General features: G+C 37.2%; 1 protein-coding gene across 1 annotated transcript in view; it reads left to right on the forward strand.

Moving 5' to 3' along the window:
* FNSI (flavone synthase I) overlaps positions 1–22,528 on the forward strand; it is a 30,676-nt gene extending 8,148 nt beyond the window's left edge. Inside the window, exons 2-7 of the mRNA XM_028301516.1 lie at positions 14,759–14,874; positions 16,941–17,075; positions 17,971–18,124; positions 18,523–18,740; positions 19,499–19,612; positions 20,004–22,528. Of these exons, the coding sequence (XP_028157317.1) occupies positions 14,759–14,874; positions 16,941–17,075; positions 17,971–18,124; positions 18,523–18,740; positions 19,499–19,612; positions 20,004–20,234 (968 nt within the window). The 3' untranslated portion in view covers positions 20,235–22,528. The remainder of the gene's footprint in view (positions 1–14,758; positions 14,875–16,940; positions 17,076–17,970; positions 18,125–18,522; positions 18,741–19,498; positions 19,613–20,003) is intronic.
* The last annotated feature ends 1,531 nt before the right edge of the window (positions 22,529–24,059 follow it).

Genomic DNA, 24,059 nt, shown 5'->3' on the forward strand with positions numbered 1-24,059 from the left:
TGCGAGAGATAAGCGCTAATGATTTAAGTTTAATTAAAATTTGAATAAATTGGTATGTACACGGTTCTCAGTGTTTAAGTAATTAGTTTTTTGCTTCAAGACTCCTGTGTCACCTTCACGGTATCTGCAAGTCGCTACAATGATTACCCTTTGAATATGGATACCGGTTCTCGATAAAAGCGAATTATTACTTTATCACCGACTTTTCGATAGTGTTCTATTCAAGAAACAATTTCAAACTCACAGTGCGCGAATCTAATTTAACTTATACATACCTACTTATAAAATGGAGATCAACATTTGGTAAGGAAAATTTTAAATGCTGAATACGACAATAATGTTCAATGTAAATGTATTTTCTTTTGAGATTTTATTAATTTTTATTACAGTGTTGTTGACTCTACCTTCAATGGCAAGCATTGTTTTGTAGTTATTTAAATAAGCAACAGTTGAACCAATAGTGATTGGTGCGACACAGCGTTGCTAACAAAGAACCTCCTTATTTGTTGACGAATTCGGATCGTGCCCGGCACAAAACCGTATGATGTATCGGTATGCTATTGTCAGACGGAATCCACCTACGTCCTCGTGACGTGCGAGCATTGTGCCGCCGGGGTTCCATCTGTGTACACCAAATTCGCTATTTGCATTAACGTGTTTGTCTGTCTTATAATCAAAAGAGGCGGCGAAACTGAACTGGTGACTTCTGAAGTACAAAAACGCTACCTTATTATTATTTTAGAAAGAAATGCACTTTTAGTTTATTTTCAAAAATTCTTGCAACATTATCAGAAAGATGTCAGATAAAATGCACTTTTGGTTTATTTAAAAAAATATCTTGCAACATTATCAGAAAGACGTCAGATACGAGTATTTCAATCAGTTACAACGACTGTTTCTTCTCAAATCTCGAGCTTCAGATATCTCCGATCTCAAATTTCATTTATCGAATGCATGTCAAGTGCATAGCTGACGTAGTCGCAGACAGGCATATTGGTGCAGTGTGATTTATACGCGGTTCATTGAGCGGCACGTGTTGTACGAGTGGGTCCTCGTGAACGCTGTATTTGTGCTGTAAGATAACAAACAATTGAAGACCTGTGTGCTCGTGCTAGGAACTTTCCAGTGAGGAATTGTGGGAGATATATAAAATGACAACCAATTATTTTATTACTTTACTCACTTTTAGCAGGCACGTGAAGTCGTTGAATAGATACAAATGCAATTAACAACACGCATACACACTCCAAACAAAATAAAACGGTTGGTATTGGCAAGATTGGCACCCATCTTGTATGGGTATGGCTCTACCTAAAAAAATTGACCCAAAGTGCATTCACTTTCTGTTTCTAAAAAGGTGAAAATTCGAGAGAGCCATGATATTTTATATTGCACAATAACATTTGCGTAAACCAAGGAACAATTTCTAACTTATCACTAAAGCAGCAGGTAACAAATACAATTAAGTGGATATTTATTTGTTTTTTGGCATATTGTCAAAGGAACTATTTACTTTATTGCTATCGTGCATTGGATAAGGTTTGATAAGATAATACGGTTACGTTTCTAGCTAACTATGTATGTGTTGATATTTGATTCGTGACATTTGAAATCGTGATTTTGTGAAGCGTTTTCCTTTTTTGTGGGTCGTCGTGCATTAGCTTGACAAATCTACAAGGAGACAAAAACATGACAACTTATAAATATTTTAGAAAGTACAATTTGTCATACTTAGGCATGTAGATAGGTACATAGAGACAGCCTGAACTCACTACTCGGTTAGGAAACCGCAATTCGACCTGCCCCAAAACTCTATTGAATGCAATGTGATAATCTATCTCGAATCGACATTGTCCCCAATACGTAAATTTACTTACTCAGACCCGCATTATTAAATGAAGTATGAATTTGCACTCCGGTAGAATTTCTGATTGTTATTCAATACAATTCAACCACATGCTGAAATCTTTTCATGACTTGGATCAAGTTTTCAGCGTCTTTTCAGGAATTCTGAACTAACATGAAATCAGGTTTTTCAGGTGTGTAGATAGGCAGAATTGATTTTTTGAATGAAAGTGGTTTTCGTTGTAATGTAATTAAGTTTATTCTGATTAGATAAAATACCATTTATTTATCGCCCTGTTTATCTTTGTAATGGTTAACAAAATAAAAAACATTACGTACGTAATTTAGGCAGAATCAAAAGCTACATCTAAGTATGTAGTAACTAATTTACATAAATCAACATCATTTACCTGTACAATTTTGACGTCAGATATTATCCGGAAAATAGACATCATGGATAATATTATACGTTTGGCACAATGGTTGTTCAACATTATCATCAAAGCATTATAACTACTTGAAATAACTTCTATTGTTAGAAGTAATAGCCGTCTAATATTAGGCTTCAATTTGTTATCACTTGAAAAACAAGTGCGGAAGCAAAGAGTGCATGTAAAAAAAGCACATAAATAGAATAGCTGGTTACAGCGGTTTCGTAGGAGGCACTCGAATTGCAGTCGGTGAACGGCACGCCTCAAATAGATTTCACTTTCTATCCTTGCCTCTGTCACCTTGGCTGCTTTTACACTATAATAAGTAAAGTCGACAGTTTAATTACATTGGACGCTCCAACTTCAGTCAAAAACAAAAATAGAACCCTATTTGGTTTTTCAGCTGTCGATAAGAACAAATCGAATAGGTAACTAAGTATTCATTAATCAATTTCGATGCAAATCACCTTCGTAGACCACGATAGTTAGTATGGGTGCTTATTTTTTCAAGTTTTTAAGAAATTTAATATAAAATGGAGGTGTTTTAGGCTAAAGGTTGGTGTATCGCTAGTTTAATAAAGGATGAATTAATAAATATCTCAGAGATAAAGTGGTTGGTTTGACGTAAGTATCTAATTTATCAAAATAAAGGCACATTATCGTACCTACATATTTACTAAGTCCATTAGATAGTCTTGAAAATGATAATTCATCAAAATTAAGAACAATGAATTACACATTATGAACTCTGCGTAATACGAAAATACTTATCCTACTCGTAATGTTCTTCTGGCGCTATACCCTTAGGAACAATATCCAAAAACAATAGGTCTCTAGATTAGAAAGAGCTGAATCCATTTTGTTTGGTTCAAACCTAGGCCTCTTTTTGGATCGGAGAGAATCAAGCAAACTCAAAATGGTATAAGTACGGTAGGTAGGTATATCCACTTGAATATCGTGTCTCCATAGTAACGGGTTCCTGTTGAAACGGTGCTAATAATAGCCCAATGTTTGCAAACCAGTAGAAACTCGTTATCCAAATGTCAAACAGCAAGAATAGGTATTGTGAAGCAATGTGAAGTCCACTTGAGTGCTTCACGGAACATCCAAAACAAGCTCTACATTATTTTGAGACTGTTATTGAACAAACACATTCCGTGTTTAAATAAAAACAACCGAGGATTTAAAAATTAAACCTTAATATAAATGAAAATAAAAACTACACTACGAAAATACTTACGATGATCAATTTACCTACTTTCATACTTCAGAAACAATTAAAATCACTCACGATAAAATAAAGATTTATAATAAAAACTGACGAGTTATCTGTCAATGTTAAAACGATTATTTAATTGAAAAAGTCTCACTACAGTTTCACCAAGCTATGAGATTTGATCGTTTCTGATTAGATATTGAATTTTCATCATTATTAGGTAATACTTACAAGAATTTATTTCGCATTCCTTTCGTTCGTTTCAGTCAGCCAAATGACCTTCTCCCCAAGGATTTCGACAACGACCGGTCCTACGCTACCTACGCGGGAAGCATCTGGATGCGGGAATTCCTTATGTGTACAAAATTCCTGGAAATGTATATAATTTTATCCTTCGAACTCTATCACTACTTCAACTTGATTTATTTTTCTTAGGTTTGACAAAAGAAGGAACAGAATGAGCATGTTGTTTGTCCTACCTATATCAAAAATGTTCTTACGCACTTAACATGTTTGTTATTATACGCAGAAAATAAATGAGTCAATGTCAAGTTTAGTGTAGAGCGTCACCAATTTCGATTGATAAGCTGATAAAATTAAACTTTAGGCTAGTGCGTCTAGGATAATAAATTACGCATTTCAATTTACCACTCGCGTGGTTTTAAAAAGTAACAATTAAATGCATAGTGTAGTCATTAATCACACACTGTCAGGTCAGTCAGGCTTTTGGGATACGGTTGTTAAATACTAATTTCTTATTTATAAAGTAGGTGCTATCCAAATGGCACATTTTAGCGATCTGTATGATCTATGTACAAAATCAGACAAGTTAGGTACTTTACATAACAAGACACAATTTCTTTTCGGCTCTCTAAATTGAGAAAATAGGATGGTATTATTAATACTACTTATTTTAATCAATCTTCACCGCTTCCTGTATACAAATCATTAATTTTCTTATTAATTTCCTTGTTTTCAGGTAAGGACACACGACTAATCTACACAGTACATTAATGTAGGTAAGTTATTTTTTCCAGGCATTCATGGAATGTAGGTATGGGATTATTAAGAAAACAACGCCAAAGTATGTGACTAGACTGATGAAAGATAAAAATTTAAAAGCAGTCACATAAATACAGTTGGCACAATGGTAACAAAGAGCGGTTAATTAATTTGTCTCAGCGCCTTTACGTCACGACAAAAATAGCAATAACTATACCTACTTGAAATAAAGACGATATAATGTGGATTCTTCTGGAAACTAGAAATATAAGGAATTTACTTGACTGAAAGAACATTAAAGCAAAAAGAAAATTAGTGTTGATATTATATAGCTGATTTGAAAGATATGCTTGAATTTTGAATTATGTAACGGTTAACGATATCGGTTCTCGCACATATCGAAGTTTTCCTCCATGTTGTCAGTGGATAAAGCATAGGTACTAGCCATTTATTGAGGAAAACCACACGACTACGCGAATTTCTGCGAACATAATCCGTAGTAATTATAATGAGAATCTAAACCGAGAGCCCCCTTGTGAAATAGTCATGTAAATAATATTCTTTACTATGTTGATAAGAAAATGCTTAAAAAAACATTGTAAACATTATGATATACGAGCAATATTTCAGCTTAAATCCATTAAGTCTTTGCAAAATATAAAATAAACACAGTTTTCTTTATGGGCATATTAACTTAGGTAACTGAACAAATAGGGTAGTAAGTACTCGCACTCATTTTGATACTATGTTTATTGGTAAGAAAGCTAATTTTCTAAACTAACTTGGTGCAATGATTATGATATTGACAACAACTGTTTTTGTTAACTGCAACAACTAGTACCTAAACCGATAACAAATTGAAGAGTTTTTCCTCGCTGAATTTCTAACTGAGTTTCGATGTCGGCTTTTACATGTAGTATGTATTATTTTTAAACAGTACAATAACCTTAACAACAAAACAAGTTACAAATTCATAATGAAAAAACAACCAAGTACGTGCTTCTTATACCTACCATCCTTCTGTAGGTAACAAAAGTTCAATAAGACCCTATAGTTTCTTCAAAATTTCCTAAAAAACCTTCCAAAGACTACCAGAGGTAAAATATGGTGACGTGACAGATTTTCAGAGAATTATTGCAAGAAAAATTTGGACTATTTACATAACCTTAGAAGCTTGCTTCAAAAGCAGTTTGTCATACTTATTGACTTCAACAATCAGCTGGTTGGTTTCTTTGTGCCTCATTTGATAAGAGCTCACGTTGCTCACGCGCACGTGTGCAGGTTAAACTTCTTTCATTGCCTATAATCTCTATGTAAACATCCGTGTGAGAGTTCATTGTTTCTGCTTAGGTAAAATAATGAACCAAGTAAGTAAATAATGGAAAGAGATATGAACGTGCAAATCAATAAACATGAGATTAATGCACTCTTATTAAACAATTATCTACAATAGAGACTTCTTATTTTCAGGTTTCCAGGATCCTATCGTGTCCTTTAATCGAAAAATATGTATATTCTGTTATCGATTCTTCAGGATTTCAGACGCCTCATGAAAGTATTGATAGTTTCGATCGTGTTGAAGTACTGTTGTTGTTTTAAAGTATTTATGAATAGGCCGCTTCCTGATCTTAAAATGAAAGTAGAGAATACAAGTATTAAATTACAAATTGAGCCAGTGTCGTTTTATCAATGTACCTACCTAAGACAGGCCTAATTTTATTATACATACTCGTAATGTAGATATTCCTGTGATTGAGTAGCTTCTTAGATTTTACCTGTCATCACAATCTAGATAGTACGTAATCTAGGCACTCGTTATCATATTTTCTTGATAGTTAGTTATAGTAAACAAGATGATATACTCATGAATTACTCATGAAGACTTCAGCGCAATAGTTACAAATAGACCATGTTTCACGTGAAACCTATAATTTGTACTATGTTACGTTATTAGCTGTCAAGTAGGTATTTGTATACTTTCATTGTTTGTTCTTGTTTCATTTATGAGTGTAATATATCAATGAGTACCTATTGTGGAAACTTGGCTGAATAATTCATGTTTATTTGCTTCAATAAATAATAAGTTATGAATGTTTCCTGCCTTTTTATGTTGAACAACAGTTGTACCCATTACTTTAATTGAAACAATCTTAGTATAATATGTACCTTAAATGTTATACCTACATAGTTATATAATCATTTCATGAGAGGTATATACCAGAGGTAAATAAGTCTAATGTAGTAAGTAATGTTAGACAGATCTCCATCTGCAAGCGCATATTGCTAGGAACTGGCATATTTTAAGTACCTACATAGGTACATGACATGCGGTTAGATTTATAGGTTTTAATACTGAGGGAGGTAAAACTTTATACCAACAAAAACATAACTCAAATCGCGTAAGTATGATGTAAAGTACTTGGTTTGGAAATCCCTGCCTTCTTTGAATTAAATGACACATAGGTAAACTACTTAATCGGAGTGAAGTATTTCCCTGATATCTTTTTCATTATAACAATAAACATATCAACTTGATTTATCTATTTAGATTGTCTCTACAATGATCTTGTCAGGAATTTTAAAAACTCGGTCAGTGTAACAAGTTAACGTGGTAAATATTAGCTTTTAATGTTTGTAACATTTACCCAAATTAGTATGCAAGTTGTAAGGAATCATTCAATCGCTGTAGTGCCGGCAGCATGAGTCACTGGCGACCCCAATAGCTATAATTATATTTATTGTGGCTGTGTAGTACATACTTGCTAAATTATTCACGCCAACTGGTTGTCTGCAAATTACATTTCATCATAAACTACGTCCGATGTTGAATGGAAACTGGCTCTCCTACTAATGTTAATTCAATATAAACCTAATCTTCCTTCATCGTTAATTTTCTTAATCTATACTATCCCAACTAATATTATAAATGCGAAAGTAGCTCTGTCTGTCTGTCTGTCTGTTACGCTTTCCCGCTTAAACCTCGCAACCGATTTTGATGAAATTTGGCATAGAGATAGTTTGAGTCCCGGGAAAGAACATAGGATAGTTTTTATCCCGGTTTTTGAAACAGGGACGCGCGCGCGCGATAAAGTTTTTCTGTGACAGACAAAATTCCACGCGGGCGAAGCCGCGGGCGGAAAGCTAGTAATATTATAAAGAGGTAAAGTTTGTGTGTTTGTATATTTGATAAATTGTAAGGGGTAATCTCGGGATCTACTGAACCGATTTTAAAAATTCTTTCACCAATAGAAAGCCACAAACAGCTGAGTATATAAAAAACCGAAAAATTCCACGCGGGCGAAGCCGCGGGCGGAAAGCTAGTTATTTTATAAAGCTAAAAAAACCTTTAAAAAGCTATTTTTTATTTCATTAAATATGTAAATAAACTATCATTTATATGCAAATATTCATCGGAAGTAAGTACACCCACATCCCTATTCGTTATTATAAATAAATATCATAATAATATTTTACCATTTATGTAGTAGTAGTAGAATAGAAACAAGTGCCATAGGAAGTTACAACTACTATGTATTGTTATAGGTAACCGAGTGGAGTAATGTTTTTGTATCTAAGTTGTGTTTTTAAACATAACCCTCTGGCGCAGTCGGGTAAAAACAGTGTTATCTATAAAAAAATGCCTTTTATAAACACTATTATTAAAGGTTTGTTTTTGTCTGATTAGATGCCTTGATAACGAGGAAAGAAATAATGTAAGAAGTCATTGTTTCATTGTCAATGCTACGACTATCAACAAATCATTTCTATACCCCATTGGTGACTTAATTACGATTGATTAACTGCATGTATTGTTTAAGATTTTCAAAGTCATGTCTGCTTATCGGTCACACACTGTTCCACCTTTTTAAAGTCTGTACGGTTGTAACAAAAATAATACAACATTGATGGTTATTTGTTTTTAATAAGTTAAAAAACAAACCATTGTCCATAAAGCAACTTTTGACTGTGCCTCTAAAAACGTTTCCTACCTTTAGCTGTTAATTTTTTTCACATGTGGCCATATAGTATCTCTACTACCTGTGCTACTACATAGATCTTGATGAAACTATTTCGTAAATGATAGGTATGACAATATTCCAATAAAATTTTCTATTTTAAATACCCTTAGACGCTCTATGTAACATGGAAAACGCCACCGAATGCTGTAGTTCGAGCAAAATAAACATGTTTTAATCAAAGAAACCTTATTAAATTCGCTTGCAGTCAATCTAAATAGGTACTAAGTGAAAGTCTATTTCGGGCCTCATTTGCGAGTCCGACAAGCTATACGTCACGCGTTAACCGCTCACCGTCACGTGTGACCTCGGTTCCATCACTAGCAAATAGTTATAAAAAGGCATTTCAACGCGATAGCAACAAAAAACCACTAATAAAACATTCATGGAGTAATCATGCAAACTCAGGCATTAATAACATGTAACTGTTTTAAACGAGTATTACAATAGATTGTATACGACAGAAAAACTGACAATTATCCAAGAAACAAAAAAGTGAGAATTTTAGTCTTAATTTAAAAGGTTTATCTCTAGGAAGAGATCTCTTCTAAAGAAACAAAAGAAAGGATGGTCGTTTGAAATAAAATATTGTTTAAATTAGCAGTTTTTGAATGTACTCGATATCACCGAATGCCACTTAGTTGGGTTTTCCCTAATAGCAAAAATGATTCAATAATAATTTACCCTTTGCATTTTTAAATTTCCAATGCAGTACAGTAACGCGTTGAGGTCTTTTTTATGCGCGGTCATATTAATGCCATTTTATATCTATAAAAAACATAAAATTGCTAATGTTACTGGTCGATCATATGTCCATTACAAACATATTATAAATTTGGTTTGCCCTTCCATTGTGGTCAGGTCATTTAAAAATATTATAAAAAAACGCAAGAAGTGCATTAAAAACCACTTCACTGTAGAGTTTGCTAAACTTACATAAGAATATTCACTGACTTTCATTTATTAAGCCGTGAGAGTTTCGCTAAAGCGCTTCCTTTATAGTATTTGTGTATAGCGGAAGGCAGGCATTCTGTCTGTCTATCCTGCAGTTTCTAACTTTCTGCCCGCGGCTTCGCCCGCGTGGAATTTTGTTTGTCACAGAAAAACTTTATTTACTTTCCCGGGACTCAAATTATCTCTATGCCAAATTTCATCAAAATCGGTTCATTGGTTTAAGCGTGAAAGCAAGACAGACAGAGTTACTTTCGCGTATATAATATAGTATAGAAGAATAGATAATATAGATACGCAGAACGCAGCGGTAGAAAGTAGTGCGTACTGCGCACTGGCAGTGGCGGTTGCTTGGCATATTGTGTCTATGCCGATATACATACAAGTACTTTCGCTGGCGATACTATCACAAGCAACTCAATGCTATTGGAATATGTTTTTATCGGTGACGGTCATTGAATTCATTCAATCCGATTGCACAATTTACTTGTATGCATCGGCTATAAAATGCTACTCCGACAAACGTTACTTCGACATTACGTTACTCCGACACTACTGATCCGACACGACTTTACTTTTTTTTTAATTTATTTACCAAATAGAAAGAATTACAGACAATTAATTTATTTTGACAGCATTCAGGAAACCACTATAATAAGGTTTGTAAGGAAAGCACTAACTTCGACACTACACTACTTAGACAAAGGCAAATATCCTTAACGAGTAACGTAATGTCGAAGTAAAGTTTGTCGGAGTTTACTTAGGTAGCCGTGCATGATATACGAGTAAACTATCACATAGTAAATGAACCTCAGTCGGTAGTGGAAGAACTGCGTTTTATAACGGAAACTAATATAGATTTAAAAACGGCTAGATCGGTTTTATTACATACTTCGTAGTTAGATTAATGTTCCAAATTACTTTCAATTATTACGTGTATTGTATACGAGTAGGTACGAGTACATAAATAACTTATAATCAACTCCGTTGTGTAAGCATGACGTTTTGATTTATATTATAATATTCATTGAAAATTAATCAATGTATTAAATCCTGATCAACTTTCATATCTTGATTAGGTTTTAACTATTAAGATAGTTACAATCTGAAAAATATGAAACTTATGCTTTATCAAGAAAACAATACACTGTTCAAAATATTTTGAGACTTGTAACTACGCCATTACGTAATCATTTACGTAAGCGTTTTTTAATTAAGTAATAATAAACAATAGAAATTAGACTTTGTCCCCTCATATTTTGCCGACTCATTATCAAATGCACCTACATTGGGTGCAGTAAGCACTTCCGTAGCTACAGTTACATAATGACTAGAATGCATAACTACTTTTTGCTAGAATGCAATTTAAAATATTATGAATAGGCCGATACTATTATAAAATGAAACTCGTGTATTTAAAGTCCAAATTCAAGAATAGGTTAAAGCAGTGATTGGTTCGAGATAATATGTAATGAAAATCTTCACTCCACCCCAAAGAAACTAAATATTAAAAGTTTTATAGACTTTCAATGGGCTTTCAACTAAAAAATACAGATATTCGGTAGAGTCGATCAAATAGTTGTTTAAGGTCGACTAACTTTACCACTATTTTGCCTATACCCATAATAATGAAACATTCCCTATTTTTTTAAAATGTTTAGATCTTTAATCTCTGTAGTTAAGTTCTTTTTCTTCTTCGTAGTTTAGTAGGTATATTTACAAGATTGCCAAATTCGTAGTTTAGTAGGTATATTTACAAGATTGCCAAATTATATTGTCGCTTACTACACAAACGTATTATTTACAAACACGAACTTCAACCAAACCAAGGGCTAGTTGATTCGGACCCTTTTATAGAACGAAACCATGTCAAGGGTTGAAAATAAATAGTTGCAATCGATATTTCGTATTGATACATAGAGCTCACACAGTGCTTAGACCTTTGTTTAATCGTCAAGGGACTCGCACACATTATTTACTGTCATTATGTTAATGAAACGTGTTGCAAGTTGCCACGATGTAACTTGATAGTTAATAGGAAACGGCGTGTAAAATTACTGAAACTCTATAACTACATTCACGATAGACTGGCGTGAATATACTACGTTACATACACTCCGGGTGGTCCAGCATCTTTTTGCACATTGTCTCCTAGTTGTTTACGATTTCAATAGGTCATAACATAAGGTCTTTTAAGTGATGTTTTACCAAATATTATGAGGACTGAAAACAAACAAATTATGCGTCATAAAAATGTATATTTTGTTATTGAAAAAACCCACCGATGACTTTATAGCGTTTAAAATATACATTATCGGTCACGCGTTTTCGAAACGACTGAAAAATAATAGTCACAAACTACAAAGCGGTATTTCGTGTAAAACAAATGACGACATTGATCGCTTGTGTAATCGCGACGATCAATTGAGTCACGTCCGTGGCCTGTGCCCGCAGTTAGATAATTACTATGTATCCGCGATCCCAAACAGCTGATTTGTAGGTTAGAATATTGTCACAATACGTTCTTGCGATGCTCGCAAGTCGCAACAATAATAGAGAGTATACAGGGTTACAACTATAATAATCATTGTTTGCCATAATCTCAACTTTTATTTGAAGCTCATGCAGACCTATATTGAAGACTAGTAAATAAATTGCTATGAGAGTTTCATAACATGTGCAACCTGATCTTGAGGAAAGTTTAACACTATTTTCTACGAAAATTTGTGAAGTCAAAAATTAATTTAACTGTTTTGGTTATTGTTAATACAAACGACCAATACTTGGTCCTTTACATTACATTCCTTGTTAGATAGTATTTGACTTTGAACTTGTTAACACGTAAACCAATGGTAACGAACAAGGGAGTGCGAGCAAACATAATGTGTGACAATCCTAATATGAAGCAGTAAAGGAGTCTTTTTTTTATTTACAGTTGTGATTTAGACACAATACACTCATAATAACGTCCCCTATTATAGTAATATGTACATATGTGGGTGGGTATAATAATTGAAACAACAAATTCAATATAAGTAATTCTTATTAGGAATTTGTTTAGCTGATCTTGTGCGCTACATTAGTAACCGCCTAAAATAATATTTTGTTTTTGGAAATTCTTCATCTTATCAACAAATATCAGATACCTTATCACTTATGATATCCTCTAAATCTAAAGTAACCTATCAAAAGAATATAATGTTTACCAATTCCACGACATGTGTTTAAAATATTAATTAATGGAACTACTAGCAATGTCTAGCTCCCAATATAGAATGGGGCCACACTAACATAACGTTTACACTCCAACAAGATATGATGGGCAGACTGCTCATGACTGACATCATCAGTGGAACACTCGCAAAAAGGAGACGGAACTAGTTTGAATTCGTGAAGTTTATGTTTAAAGTTGCCATGTCCCGTGAGGAACTGCGACGAGCAATGGTTGATTTCTAACCATCGCCTAGTTAGACGTTCGCGTACATTCGGGAAGAATTTATATAAGTGACGTCCTTTGACTGACGTATCCCATCTTTTTGCCATTCATTAAGTAAATCTTCTTCAACGACTTCTCGGGAATCAAATAATCGACTTATTTTAGAACGATCGCGGCTATTTAAGAAATCGGAGGTTATATTTTCCCTTGATGCGAAGTACATAGCCGCACGCTTTTGTACCTCTAAGTCGACCGGCAGTACGATACGGAGTGTGATCTTTGGAAACATGAACGAGATATAATGCTTAATTCAATACAACATACATCTGTTTCCGCAATTTATTACACCGATCTTGTCGCGACAATGAAAAATATTATTGGCAAGTAGTTGCTAATTGCTCATAAGATAGGCCCCCTTAATTTAATTTATTGTCCGTGGTGCATAATCTTTTTCTTAAAGGTTTTAAACCTTTGTTTGTCACCTGTCATCCGCTTTGCAATGGAGGGAAGTCGAACCTTAATTTCGAACTCCTCCCATGTTCTTCTGATTAATTTCGTTGCGGGTCCAATGACAGTTTAACTTTCCCCCGGGACAAACTTGACCTTCATTGGTTGGGTTTTTGTGGCGGTCAAGCTGTAGATCCTGGCTACACAGGAGTTGCAGTGGTGGGAACGAGAGGTGGGAATAGTCCCGTAACATAACGTTTAAAGGCAACAAAGCATTGTGCGATTACCAAGCGGCTCTATTAAGGTTACTGGGCTAATCTAAGCGAGCGAAGATCACACATCTTCCGTGTTTGCTGTTGAAGGCAGTCACAACGAGGTACCAGATGATAACATTTTTTTCCTGAAGCTTAGTGAAGGTTGGATACGTATACTCAATACTCGTATCAAGACAACATTAATAATAACGATTGGTCTGCAGCATAAGGACTGGGTAACTTTCTACGCCTGAAAGTAGCGTTTGACATTACATAATGTACGTAACCCAGTGTGCCAAGTTAGGTATCAGCTCGGTGATATAACTTAATTGTTCATACCTGCATATAACTATCGTTCATGCTTGAAGTCTTGACCATAACAAAACAATTACCATAAAAATAAAGAATAACAAACTTTATTATTCGTGTTATTGTCTTCAGAGTTATAAAACAAATATCAACTGTTACGACTAAAGTAATTTATCTGTTTTGAAATATTCTAACTGTACGACCTATATCTGTCATACAAAGGTCATCGATATTAGATTAAATGTGACAAGGCTGTAAATGTAACGGGAGTTTTAAACCTATTTCATAGTAATCGTATGTAACACAAAATATTGCCAGAGAAACCGTTTCAAGAGAAGCGTGTCACGGACAAACCTTCGGCTAACTCGAAACGGTCTCTCTTATATTTTATTCACGTTGTGCAAGACGAGGTGAACGAGGAATCTAAAGTTCGGCATGCGACACCTACAGCTAAAAAAGAAAAAAACTATTAATTGCTTACCGTTTTTCTCAGTCAAATAATACTTTCGTAAGTTGTTGTGAAGCAAAATTCTTGAAATATTTGAGTTGGAAATCGCTTCCGAAAATGTCAAGGTACCTAGTTAGTACCTATCCTAAAAAACATTTGACTTTGTCTGGATACAAATGTGTGGCAAAACGTAGTTTATCAACTTGGTATAGGATTCGGGCTGGATTAAAAATTTTTGAGCGAACAAATAAGAAAGAAAACCAATTAACATTGCCGGAGTCTTCCTCATAATCAAAAAAACAAAAAAGCGTTTCACTCAACTCCAAGTCAAGTAATTTCAACCTTCGTCAATTTATCCTGCAGATAAATGCCAAACTATAAAGTCATTTTTCTTTTGTTTCAGGCACAGATGTGTGTCCTATGAAATCAGTGGTGAGACGCATTGGCCAGCAGTTGGTCACTGCTCTCAGTGGAAAGGGTCTAGCTGTACTTGTCAACCATGGAATTGCTGAGGAGAAGGTAAGAACAGAATTTGAATTGATCAAAAAAGATTTTATGAAAGTAGTGTGTGCATCTGTTTTCATCCGAAGAAGACTGCCGTAAGTTGTTACAAAAAGCTACTGAAAATAAGATATACTTATGCTAGGTATAATTTTTTTGCCAAATAAGTCCCTATCGGTCAATTGCATTTAAGCATCACACGCCTCTGATATTGTGACAATCGCTACAAACTTAGCTACTGGTTCACAAAGTAACGGATAATGTTTAAACGAATGACTCAGAATAAGGTCATCAACTTAAATATGACAGATACCCGTGGCACGTGTTAACAATCCTATAATGAACTTTGATATTGTTTAAATAAATTAAGTTGATTTAATTGGTTGAACTTATTAATTAATTTTCATTATTTGGTTAGCCTTGAGCCCTTGATTCATACCAGGGAAGTAGATGCGATTGAAATAAAAGCGGGAGTGTCTAAAGAGGCCTACCTATTATTCCCCCTTCAATTGTTAAACAAAATGAGGCAGAATAATAAAGCTCTACTCTAACCATAAAGTTAGTATTCCTTCGGAATAGATCAACAAAGAACTGAGCAAGCGAGATGTCAATAGCAGCAGCACTATGTGATAAATAGAGATACGCAATGCCGCCGCACTATGGATCGAAATTGCGATTTATGGACATAGCGATTTTTTTCACAATTTCTATTTGAAAAAATTACCTATCGATAGGTTACGTTATTCTGATGAATAAATGCTGCACAAGTTTTTCTCTAAAACCAATAGTTTGGCTGGAAAAAAATATTTTCCATTTTCGTTGTATGGAATGAAACATAAAGTGGTCGATTTCGACTAAGCTCGACTTGGTGGCACTGCCGTGCCCCCAGATTCGGTTATGCAGGGTCTTCAAACTTTGAAGCCTCGGGGCCATACAATTTTCGGTATGTTGCGAGGGCCATAACAATTTGGACGGCGCCGCGCCGTCGCCGTCATGTCAAACAGAAACAGCTTTATGGCTCTAACCCAGGGGTCTCTAAACTACGACCCGCGGGCCAAATTGTTATGGCCCTCGCAACATACCGAAAATTGTATGGCCCCGAGGCTTCAAAGTTTGAAGACCCTGCATAACCGAATCTGGGGGCACGGCAGTGCCCCCACCAAGTCGAGCAAAAAAGCGGCACGGCCGTACCATCCTTTTCTCGAAGCAATTCAGGCCATTTTCGACTGCCTGTAACTTCGTTGTGCATAAAACTAGAAGGCTGAATTTTCATTAGCTATGCAGGCATTGTAAAGACACGGTATATTTAAAATTTCATTCAATTTGAACCAGTAGTTTAAGAATTATAACGGGTCAAAGTTACTTAATTTTGTCACTCACTGACTCACTCACTGACTGACTCACTGACTCACCGATCATCAAAACTCTAAGGCACTTCTAGCAGACCTAGAAGCTTGAAATTTGGAATATAAGTAGTGTTTGGTGTATGAATCAAGGAAAAACTAAAATATTTGGGGGCACGGTAGTGCAACCACCAAGTCGAGTAAAATTTTTCAATTTCGGTCCAGTTTTCTAGATACATACTGCTGTCTACAAAATACAAAAAGAAATGAGATTTGGGGGCACAGTAGTGCAACCGCCAAGTCGAGTAAAATTTTTCAATTTCGGTCCAGTTTTCTAGATACATAACTGCTGTCTACAAAATACAAAAAGAAATGAGATCCCATCAAAAACAATACTTGTCAAAAAAACCAAGTCTTGCAACTCAGTTGTTCTACGGTAAAAAGTTGTGAGATCCATGTAATACCAAGTCCAGGCCAGGAAATCTTTAACGCATGAAAACACGTGTAAATTAAATTATTTAGTGCGATGGCCAAGTCAATATATTTATGTAAAACGTTAAAGATTTCCTGGCCTGGACTTGGTATTACATGGATCTCACAACTTTTTACCGTAGAACAACTGAGTTGCAAGACTTGGTTTTTTTGACAAGTATTGTTTTTGATGGGATATTTTTTTCTGGAAATAAGGTCGCAAAGGAAAAGTTTCTCGCTGTTTACTCACCAGCATTTGTCCAATTCCAGTTGAAAGCGGTGTACGCCGACTTGGACAACTTCTGCGCGCTCCCCGAGGGCTGCCAGGCGCAGTACCTGCGGAACCCCGTCAGCAACCACGGCTACGTGCGCCCGGGTATGGAGCAGTTCGATGACACTAAAAAGGTACCTTTTAATACCTTATTCTACCCTGGTATCTAGTTTTAGATTAGCTTTAGAATAAGTATTATTAACGGGATTGCTACCATACATCTTATTTACGAGCCTCCGATATTTCGTGTTGTAACTGTTGTAAGATTGCACTGTTGCAAGCGCCATGATCACGGAGTACCTACTTACTTAACTGAAGAAACTAGCGGGTGACATGTTATTGCTAGTTGCTGACAGTCGCTGTAACTAAACTGAACAGATTGCTTTAAATGCATAATTCTATAGGCAAATTGAAAACCTACAGCGAACTCTGGACTACGGAACGTCCCTAATCACCTGATTGGATATCCTCATAGCTACCAATAAAATACAGTCGCCAAAAATACATTGGCTTGAACAAAATGCCTCTACTTGTTTTCCTTGATGTTGGCCTTAAATGTAAACTGTATTGACCTGTAGATGTATGTGCATACTTCCAAAATTATTACAAAAACAGCCCGCCAGACCTCAGCTGTTGTGTCTTACAAGTAGCACAAGAAATTAATTTCAAAAGTACTAGCGGCCGCTCGCGACTTCGTACGCGTGGATCCTGTTTTACCCCCTTTTCCCGAATTTTCTTTGCTATAAACCTCACGGAGCCCGAGACCTTTCCAACGAATGCAAAACCGTGGAAATCGGTTCGTGCGTTCTGGAGTTGTAGCGTCAGGGAGGAAAACCCGACTTATTTTTATATACTTAGTAGATTAAAGAGTAAACTTACCTAAGCGCAGTCGTTCAATTTTCCGGTGCGGTCTTGAAAACGGACGAGTCCATTAGTCGTTTAAACGTTTTACTCGTATTTGAAAGAGCTCTCATTGTTGAGGAAGTTCTAATATCAATGTCTTAGCTTATTTATGTCTCTTCATTCCAGGAGCTGCGTCACGCGTTCAACATCACGTCGTTGACCGCGGCGGCGATGCCCGCCGAGGAGGAGGTGCCGGAGTTCTGCAGCCACACCGTGCCTCTCGCGAGGGACCTCACCAACCTCTCGCGTGTGCTTCTCCAGGCCTTGGCTTATGCTTTCGGTACAGTTTGCGGTTTAATTACTGAAAATCACTGGGTGCAGTCTAGTTCTTGAATGCAGATTTTTATATCGTTTTTATCAAATTTAAAAGTCTAAACAGATGAATTAAGGAACTACTAACAAAACGCCACTGTAACAACATTTCTATAATCTACAGTATTTACCTAATAACTGTAACAAAATGGAAAGGAGACTCATCATAAGTACACGTAAAATGGCAACCCAACAGCGCTGCAGCGGTTAGGTAAAAATGCCTTAATGATGTAACCGCGATTTTTTTTTATCATTAGACCAGACGTGTTGAAAGCGTTTAAAGATCAAGTCGAAAATTAAGACCCAGTTTGAATCGAAGCCATTACCAAATATTAGATTCATAACTTAAGTGGGAAATGATTCCAGGTGTGCCGCCAGCCACGCTCCTGGCCTGCCACTCCGGCATGCTGCAGAGCGACGGCCGCAACCCGTCCACCATGCGCCTGCTGTACTACCCGCCCGTCCCTCCCGAGGACGAGGGCCCGTGCTGCCCCAGCGACGCCGTGCACTACACGCGCTGCGGCGCGCACTCCGACTACGGCACCTTCACGCTGCTGGCCCAGGACTCGGAGGGCGGCCTGGAGGTGAGCCGCGTCACACACCGTGACTAGAGTCACTCCCCGTCCCTCGAGGACGAGAGGGCCCGTGCTGCCCCAGCGACGCCGTGCACTACACGCGCTGCGGCGCGCACGCCGACTACGACACCTTCACGCTGCTGGCCCAGGACTCGGAGGGCGGCCTGGAGGTGAGCCGCGTCACACACCGTGACTAGAGTCACTCCCGTCGTCTCTCCCGAGGACGAGGGCCCGTGCCATGCTAGGGAACTCAGTAAGATCATAGATCTTATCTTATCTTATATATAAGATAAGATAAGATCATAGATCATGCTTGTGGAACATAATACTTATCGTGGCGTCTCTCCATAGCTGGATGGGTTCCAACCAGAACGACGGGGTGTGGTTCTTAGTGTTCTTACTCTATGGGTCCTTCACTCACCTTTCCGACTCCAGATCCAGTTTTGACGCAGGAGCACTAAAATTGGCACTAACAATGAAAGAAAATCAGGAAACTTTACAAGTTTCTCTACAAATAAGTTTGATTACTCCTTCGCTCTCGGAGCTGAGTGACAACAGGGTCAAAAAATACAAGTTTCACAACCGGCCTTTTAAGAAAACAAACATCTTAAAATCGAGTGTGTGCTTAGGCTCAATTCTTCGTATTCAGTTAAGTGTACGCGTGACCTTTGTTCCTAATATAAATAGGATCTTTTAACCAACCAGCGGTTTTTCAACTTTATATTATACCTACAACATTACTTATTTCATCGCTTATAATTTTCCAGGTGAAACTGAACGGCAGCGATGTGTGGCAAGCGGTTGGGCACCTGCCCGGCGCTATCCTCGTCCAGCCGGGAGAGCTGTTGGCTGCATGGACCACCAACCTTCTTCCTGCTCTTGTAAGTAACCTCCATACATCAGCATAAGCTATGACTGGTTTACTGAGCAAGTTAATACATTACTACTAAGTTTGTACTTGTGTCGTAAAGCACAGACGGACCTATCATGTTTGGATCAATATAGTTTTTAGGCTGAATATTGATATTGGCTTTTTACCAAAGGGGTAAAAAGAATTTCATGAAACATCGCGTTAGTAACCGTATCAAAACCTCACAAAAATGTATAATAAAATTCACAAAATTGTATATGAGTGTTAAAGAGAGTATAGGTTTAGATACTGTTAATCAATACATTTTCAAGACTTCGCTTTCAACGCTAGGTATATATCAGAAATTACTAGATACTTTACTTATTTTTCCCAAAAAAATTACACGTTCTTTCGTTTTCCAGATGCACCGCGTAGTAGTCCCGTCGGGCACGTACGCTCGGGCTCGCGGGCGTCACTGCGTGGCTTTCTTCTGCCACCCCGACAACGACGCTCAACTGCCCACGCTGCCGCTTCAAGCCGCACCCGCGCCGGCGCCGCCTGCGTACACGCCACACGCGCATATAACCCTCCACAACCGTATTCTAAACGCAGCTCATCACCTTCAAAAACGTTTTCGCGAGACGTACGCGTGACTAGCGCGAGGCGGCGACGGGAAACGCGCGCCGCAGAAGACGCCGCTTGCGAGGCGGCACACCGCGCCGTAGCATTGCATTGCTTACGAACCTTAAAGCCGTCTCGTCCGTTTCCCCTGGGACTTTGGATTAGTTGGGGTTTATACACTGGAACTTCTTGCAACGATACAAACAACAAAGTATCGATACAATCGCAAATTGTCGATATTACACACAAGCACAAAACAGATATTTCTTAAAACTACTTTTAAGACAGCCACTACCTACAATCACGATGGAGACTACATCAGTTGTTGTAGAGCTCTCTGTTGTACTAGAGCAGTTGTCAATCGCGTTTATATCGCTGCAAAAAGTCTCAGTGTGTAGGGCTTTAAGCGGTCAAACTGTAGTTCCTTGCTAGACAGTTACAACGATGGAAGTAAGAGTCCCGATACATCCGCATCTTAGATTTGTTCTTTGAAGAAAAGCAATTGGTTAATGATACGGTGGGAGTAGAGAGACCTAACCCAGCATTTATAGAAGAATGACAAGCGAATATCGAAAACGTAATAAAAAGTAAGCATATTGTTAAGAAGTCAGTTTTATTGTACTCTGCGTACTTAAATTGGTTACGTATGTTTCCCCAGGAACTCTAAGGATTATCCTTATAAATTGATTTATATTAACATCACGCTGATTGACAAATAAATACAATCAAAGTATTCGAAAACCTACTCAAGTCGATCCTGAGATATTGCAGGGTACGGGGAATTAGATGTAGATGTTCGATCGGTATATGTATATTATTTACTGAGCATATCAATACACTAATACCACACCAGTAATTAACATCGAGGTCCGAATTGATTAAAGATTGAATGATATTTCGATGATACATAATAGATAGGAAGCAAACAACAACCTATGCAATGCTAAGATTGAAAGTAATTACGCTGCTGCGTCAGAGCAAACATCACAGCAAAGGAGGTTTATAGTACTTACATTTTAAAAACAATTTTACAATTTTACTGAGCTTATTTTTATTTAAGTGCATCGTAATAATTTACGTACTTATCACACAACGCACAATAATTGTTCATTCCTATGTATTTAGATGATGTTCATTAAAAATAGTATTAATATTATAAATTCAATAGTAAAAAAGTGTCGGTGCGTGCTTAACTTAAAACGACCTATCGCTATTTCTATTCTTGCCCAATATCTAGACTTATAATAGGTTTCAAAGACTCGTTAATACCATTCCCGTAATTTTTTGCATTTTGTTGAAGTGTCCTTATTGGATTCGTCTCACAATTTGAATGTTTAAACATAGGAATCTAGTACCTAGATAATACGAATTTGCAAAACACAATGTCTAAAATTGTATAAAGATTTGGAATGTCAAAAATATTTACCTAAGTTTAGAAAAGACTGCTTTACATGGCACATAATTGTAATTAAGTTTCGATCTAAATTGACTACTTTTGGGAGTCTGGGTCATTATTTAGTAAGGTAGCAATTAGCGGCGTGAAATCGCTATTTATATATTAATTTGATTAAATAATCTTCGTGTTTTGCTTCTGCATTTTCTTAGGACTGGTTTTTAGGTGAAGTTGCCGCAAAAAGTATGAACAACTTACATAAATATATTGTCAACTTAAAATATGCAACTCTGCGGTGACTTTGCCTAAAATCTAGTTATATTTTAGCTAATTTTATACCTTATATTTCTATTTATTCGCTGTCCACTTCACGAATACTTACTTTTTCACTAAGTAAATCGTGTGATAGCCTTGATAGCTCAATTTAGTACTGTACTTAAGTATACGATATTACGTTCGTACATCGAACTTGAAATTACATTTTAGGTAATATTAGATATTGCTACGATGATGACAATTTTTTTACTTAAATTTTAAAGTAGGTACTTACTCCCAGTTTATTTACAAAAGGACTTTATCTACTTATAAAAAAAATATAATTTTCGTCACACAAAATGCAGAATGCTTTTAATGTTTCTACAGAAGGGAGTATTTTTCATTTATCATCTCGTTCAGTCCTTTATTTCGTAATTGAACAGTAATTTTATAGTACATAACATAAATACAATAAAATGGAAAAATATACGTATACACACTTTATTACACTTAACAGAAAAGTACTTAAGATACGATGACCATAGGATCACCATACGATCACCACCACCCCTTAAAGTATTGTTTTAATGTACTGTTTAGTTCTGTCCAAAATTTTATTAAAACAAGCTGATTTTATTGAGAAATAATGTGAAATAAATCGTGCTAATTTTAAGAAGAAACGGTTGTTTTATTTATTTAGTTGTAGAAACCAGAAAAGATTCCGTTAAGCATCGTTAGGACAGTCTGTGATTTCGAAATTACAGCATTATTCATACGTCGTGATTTTTGGTGAACAAGAATTTGGTCCAAGTGGAAAAAATTGGTCAAAAGTATTCCACTTAGATAAGTTAAAGTTATCTTGTATAACACAAAGTAAATTTTATACGACTGAACTCAGAAGTCCGAAAAACTTAACCACTTAAGACTCGAGAATCAAGTCCAGTCCAGTGTGTGTTACCACCAATGCTGACATATGGTCTGGTAGATACTGACACGTGGCCTCTCCCAATAGGCCTTCCCGGAACTAGGCCTGCCGGCCTGCTAGGAAGAGGGCTATGCTTGCCAGGCAAAATCAGGTAATATTTGATTATTACCTTTCTAATTAATTAAAAAACATAACCCTCTTTCTGGCGCAGTCGGGTAAAAATGGGATATGCTCGGTGTTACTTTACGAAATCGAATAAAAAATGAGGACATTCGTAAACGAACCTCAATCGCTGACATAACCCGACGGATTAGCAAGTTGAAGTGGCAAGGGTAGGTCACACAAAATAATGGGGCATCAAAGTTCTGGATTGGAGGCAGGCGCAGCGTAGGATGTAGATGTCACCGTAATATTGTGAATTCCGTCCTAACCTAACCCACTGTTAGTTTACAATCTCACGCGTTATATTATAAACTGACGGAGTTCACAATTTCGCGTTGACATACACACACAAAGTGGAAAGACGAGCTCATAAGGGTTTCATCAAGGCGCTGGATGCAGGCTGCTGCAAACCGTCCAACTTGGATATCATTTGGGGACGCGGACGCCTTTGTTCAGCAGCGGACTAAAATGATGATTTGCTGGGACAGACACCCCGAAAAAAAAATGATATTTAATCTAGTAGACCACTTAATTGGTGTCTACCACCGCATTTTAAGATTAAGCTCGTTAAGCTCACAGCTTTTACGTAACTAAGTAATAGGTTAGTCAAGGTATGTCAAGGTCCTTCCGTTTGGTGCAGGTATTGACCGGGCACGGATGCTTTGGCTCATACCTGCACCGCATCGGAACGGAGGACACGCCGTCCTGCCACGAGTGTCGCAGCGGTGCGGAAGACACGGCGCACCATACCCTTGCGGTGTGTACGTCGTGGGCATCGCATCGCAGTACACTAATTGCGGTGGTGGGCCAGGACCTGGTGTTGCCCAGTATAGTTGAAGCTATGCTGGACAGCAGCGAGGCCTGGGCGGCAATGTCCTCCTTCTGCGAAGATGTGATATCACAGAAGCAGGCCGCGGAGCGAGAGCGCGAAGATGATCCAAACGCGCCCTCGCTCCGGCGACGGCGGAGGGGTCAGAGGAGGCGACAGTATGATCGCCTCCAGTTTCCTCTCCTCGGTGATGGCTAGCGGGCCGGGGGCGTGGGGGCGCCCTCCACCACCACCGTCGGACGGGAACAGCTGTGTGCTCCTAGCTGCTCCCGTCGCCCCCCGTCCTGGGGGGC

The sequence above is a fragment of the Ostrinia furnacalis genome, unplaced genomic scaffold (assembly GCF_004193835.3).
Source record: "Ostrinia furnacalis isolate ACB-3 unplaced genomic scaffold, ASM419383v2 OfSCF0932, whole genome shotgun sequence".
Taxonomy (NCBI): Eukaryota; Metazoa; Arthropoda; class Insecta; order Lepidoptera; family Crambidae; genus Ostrinia; species Ostrinia furnacalis.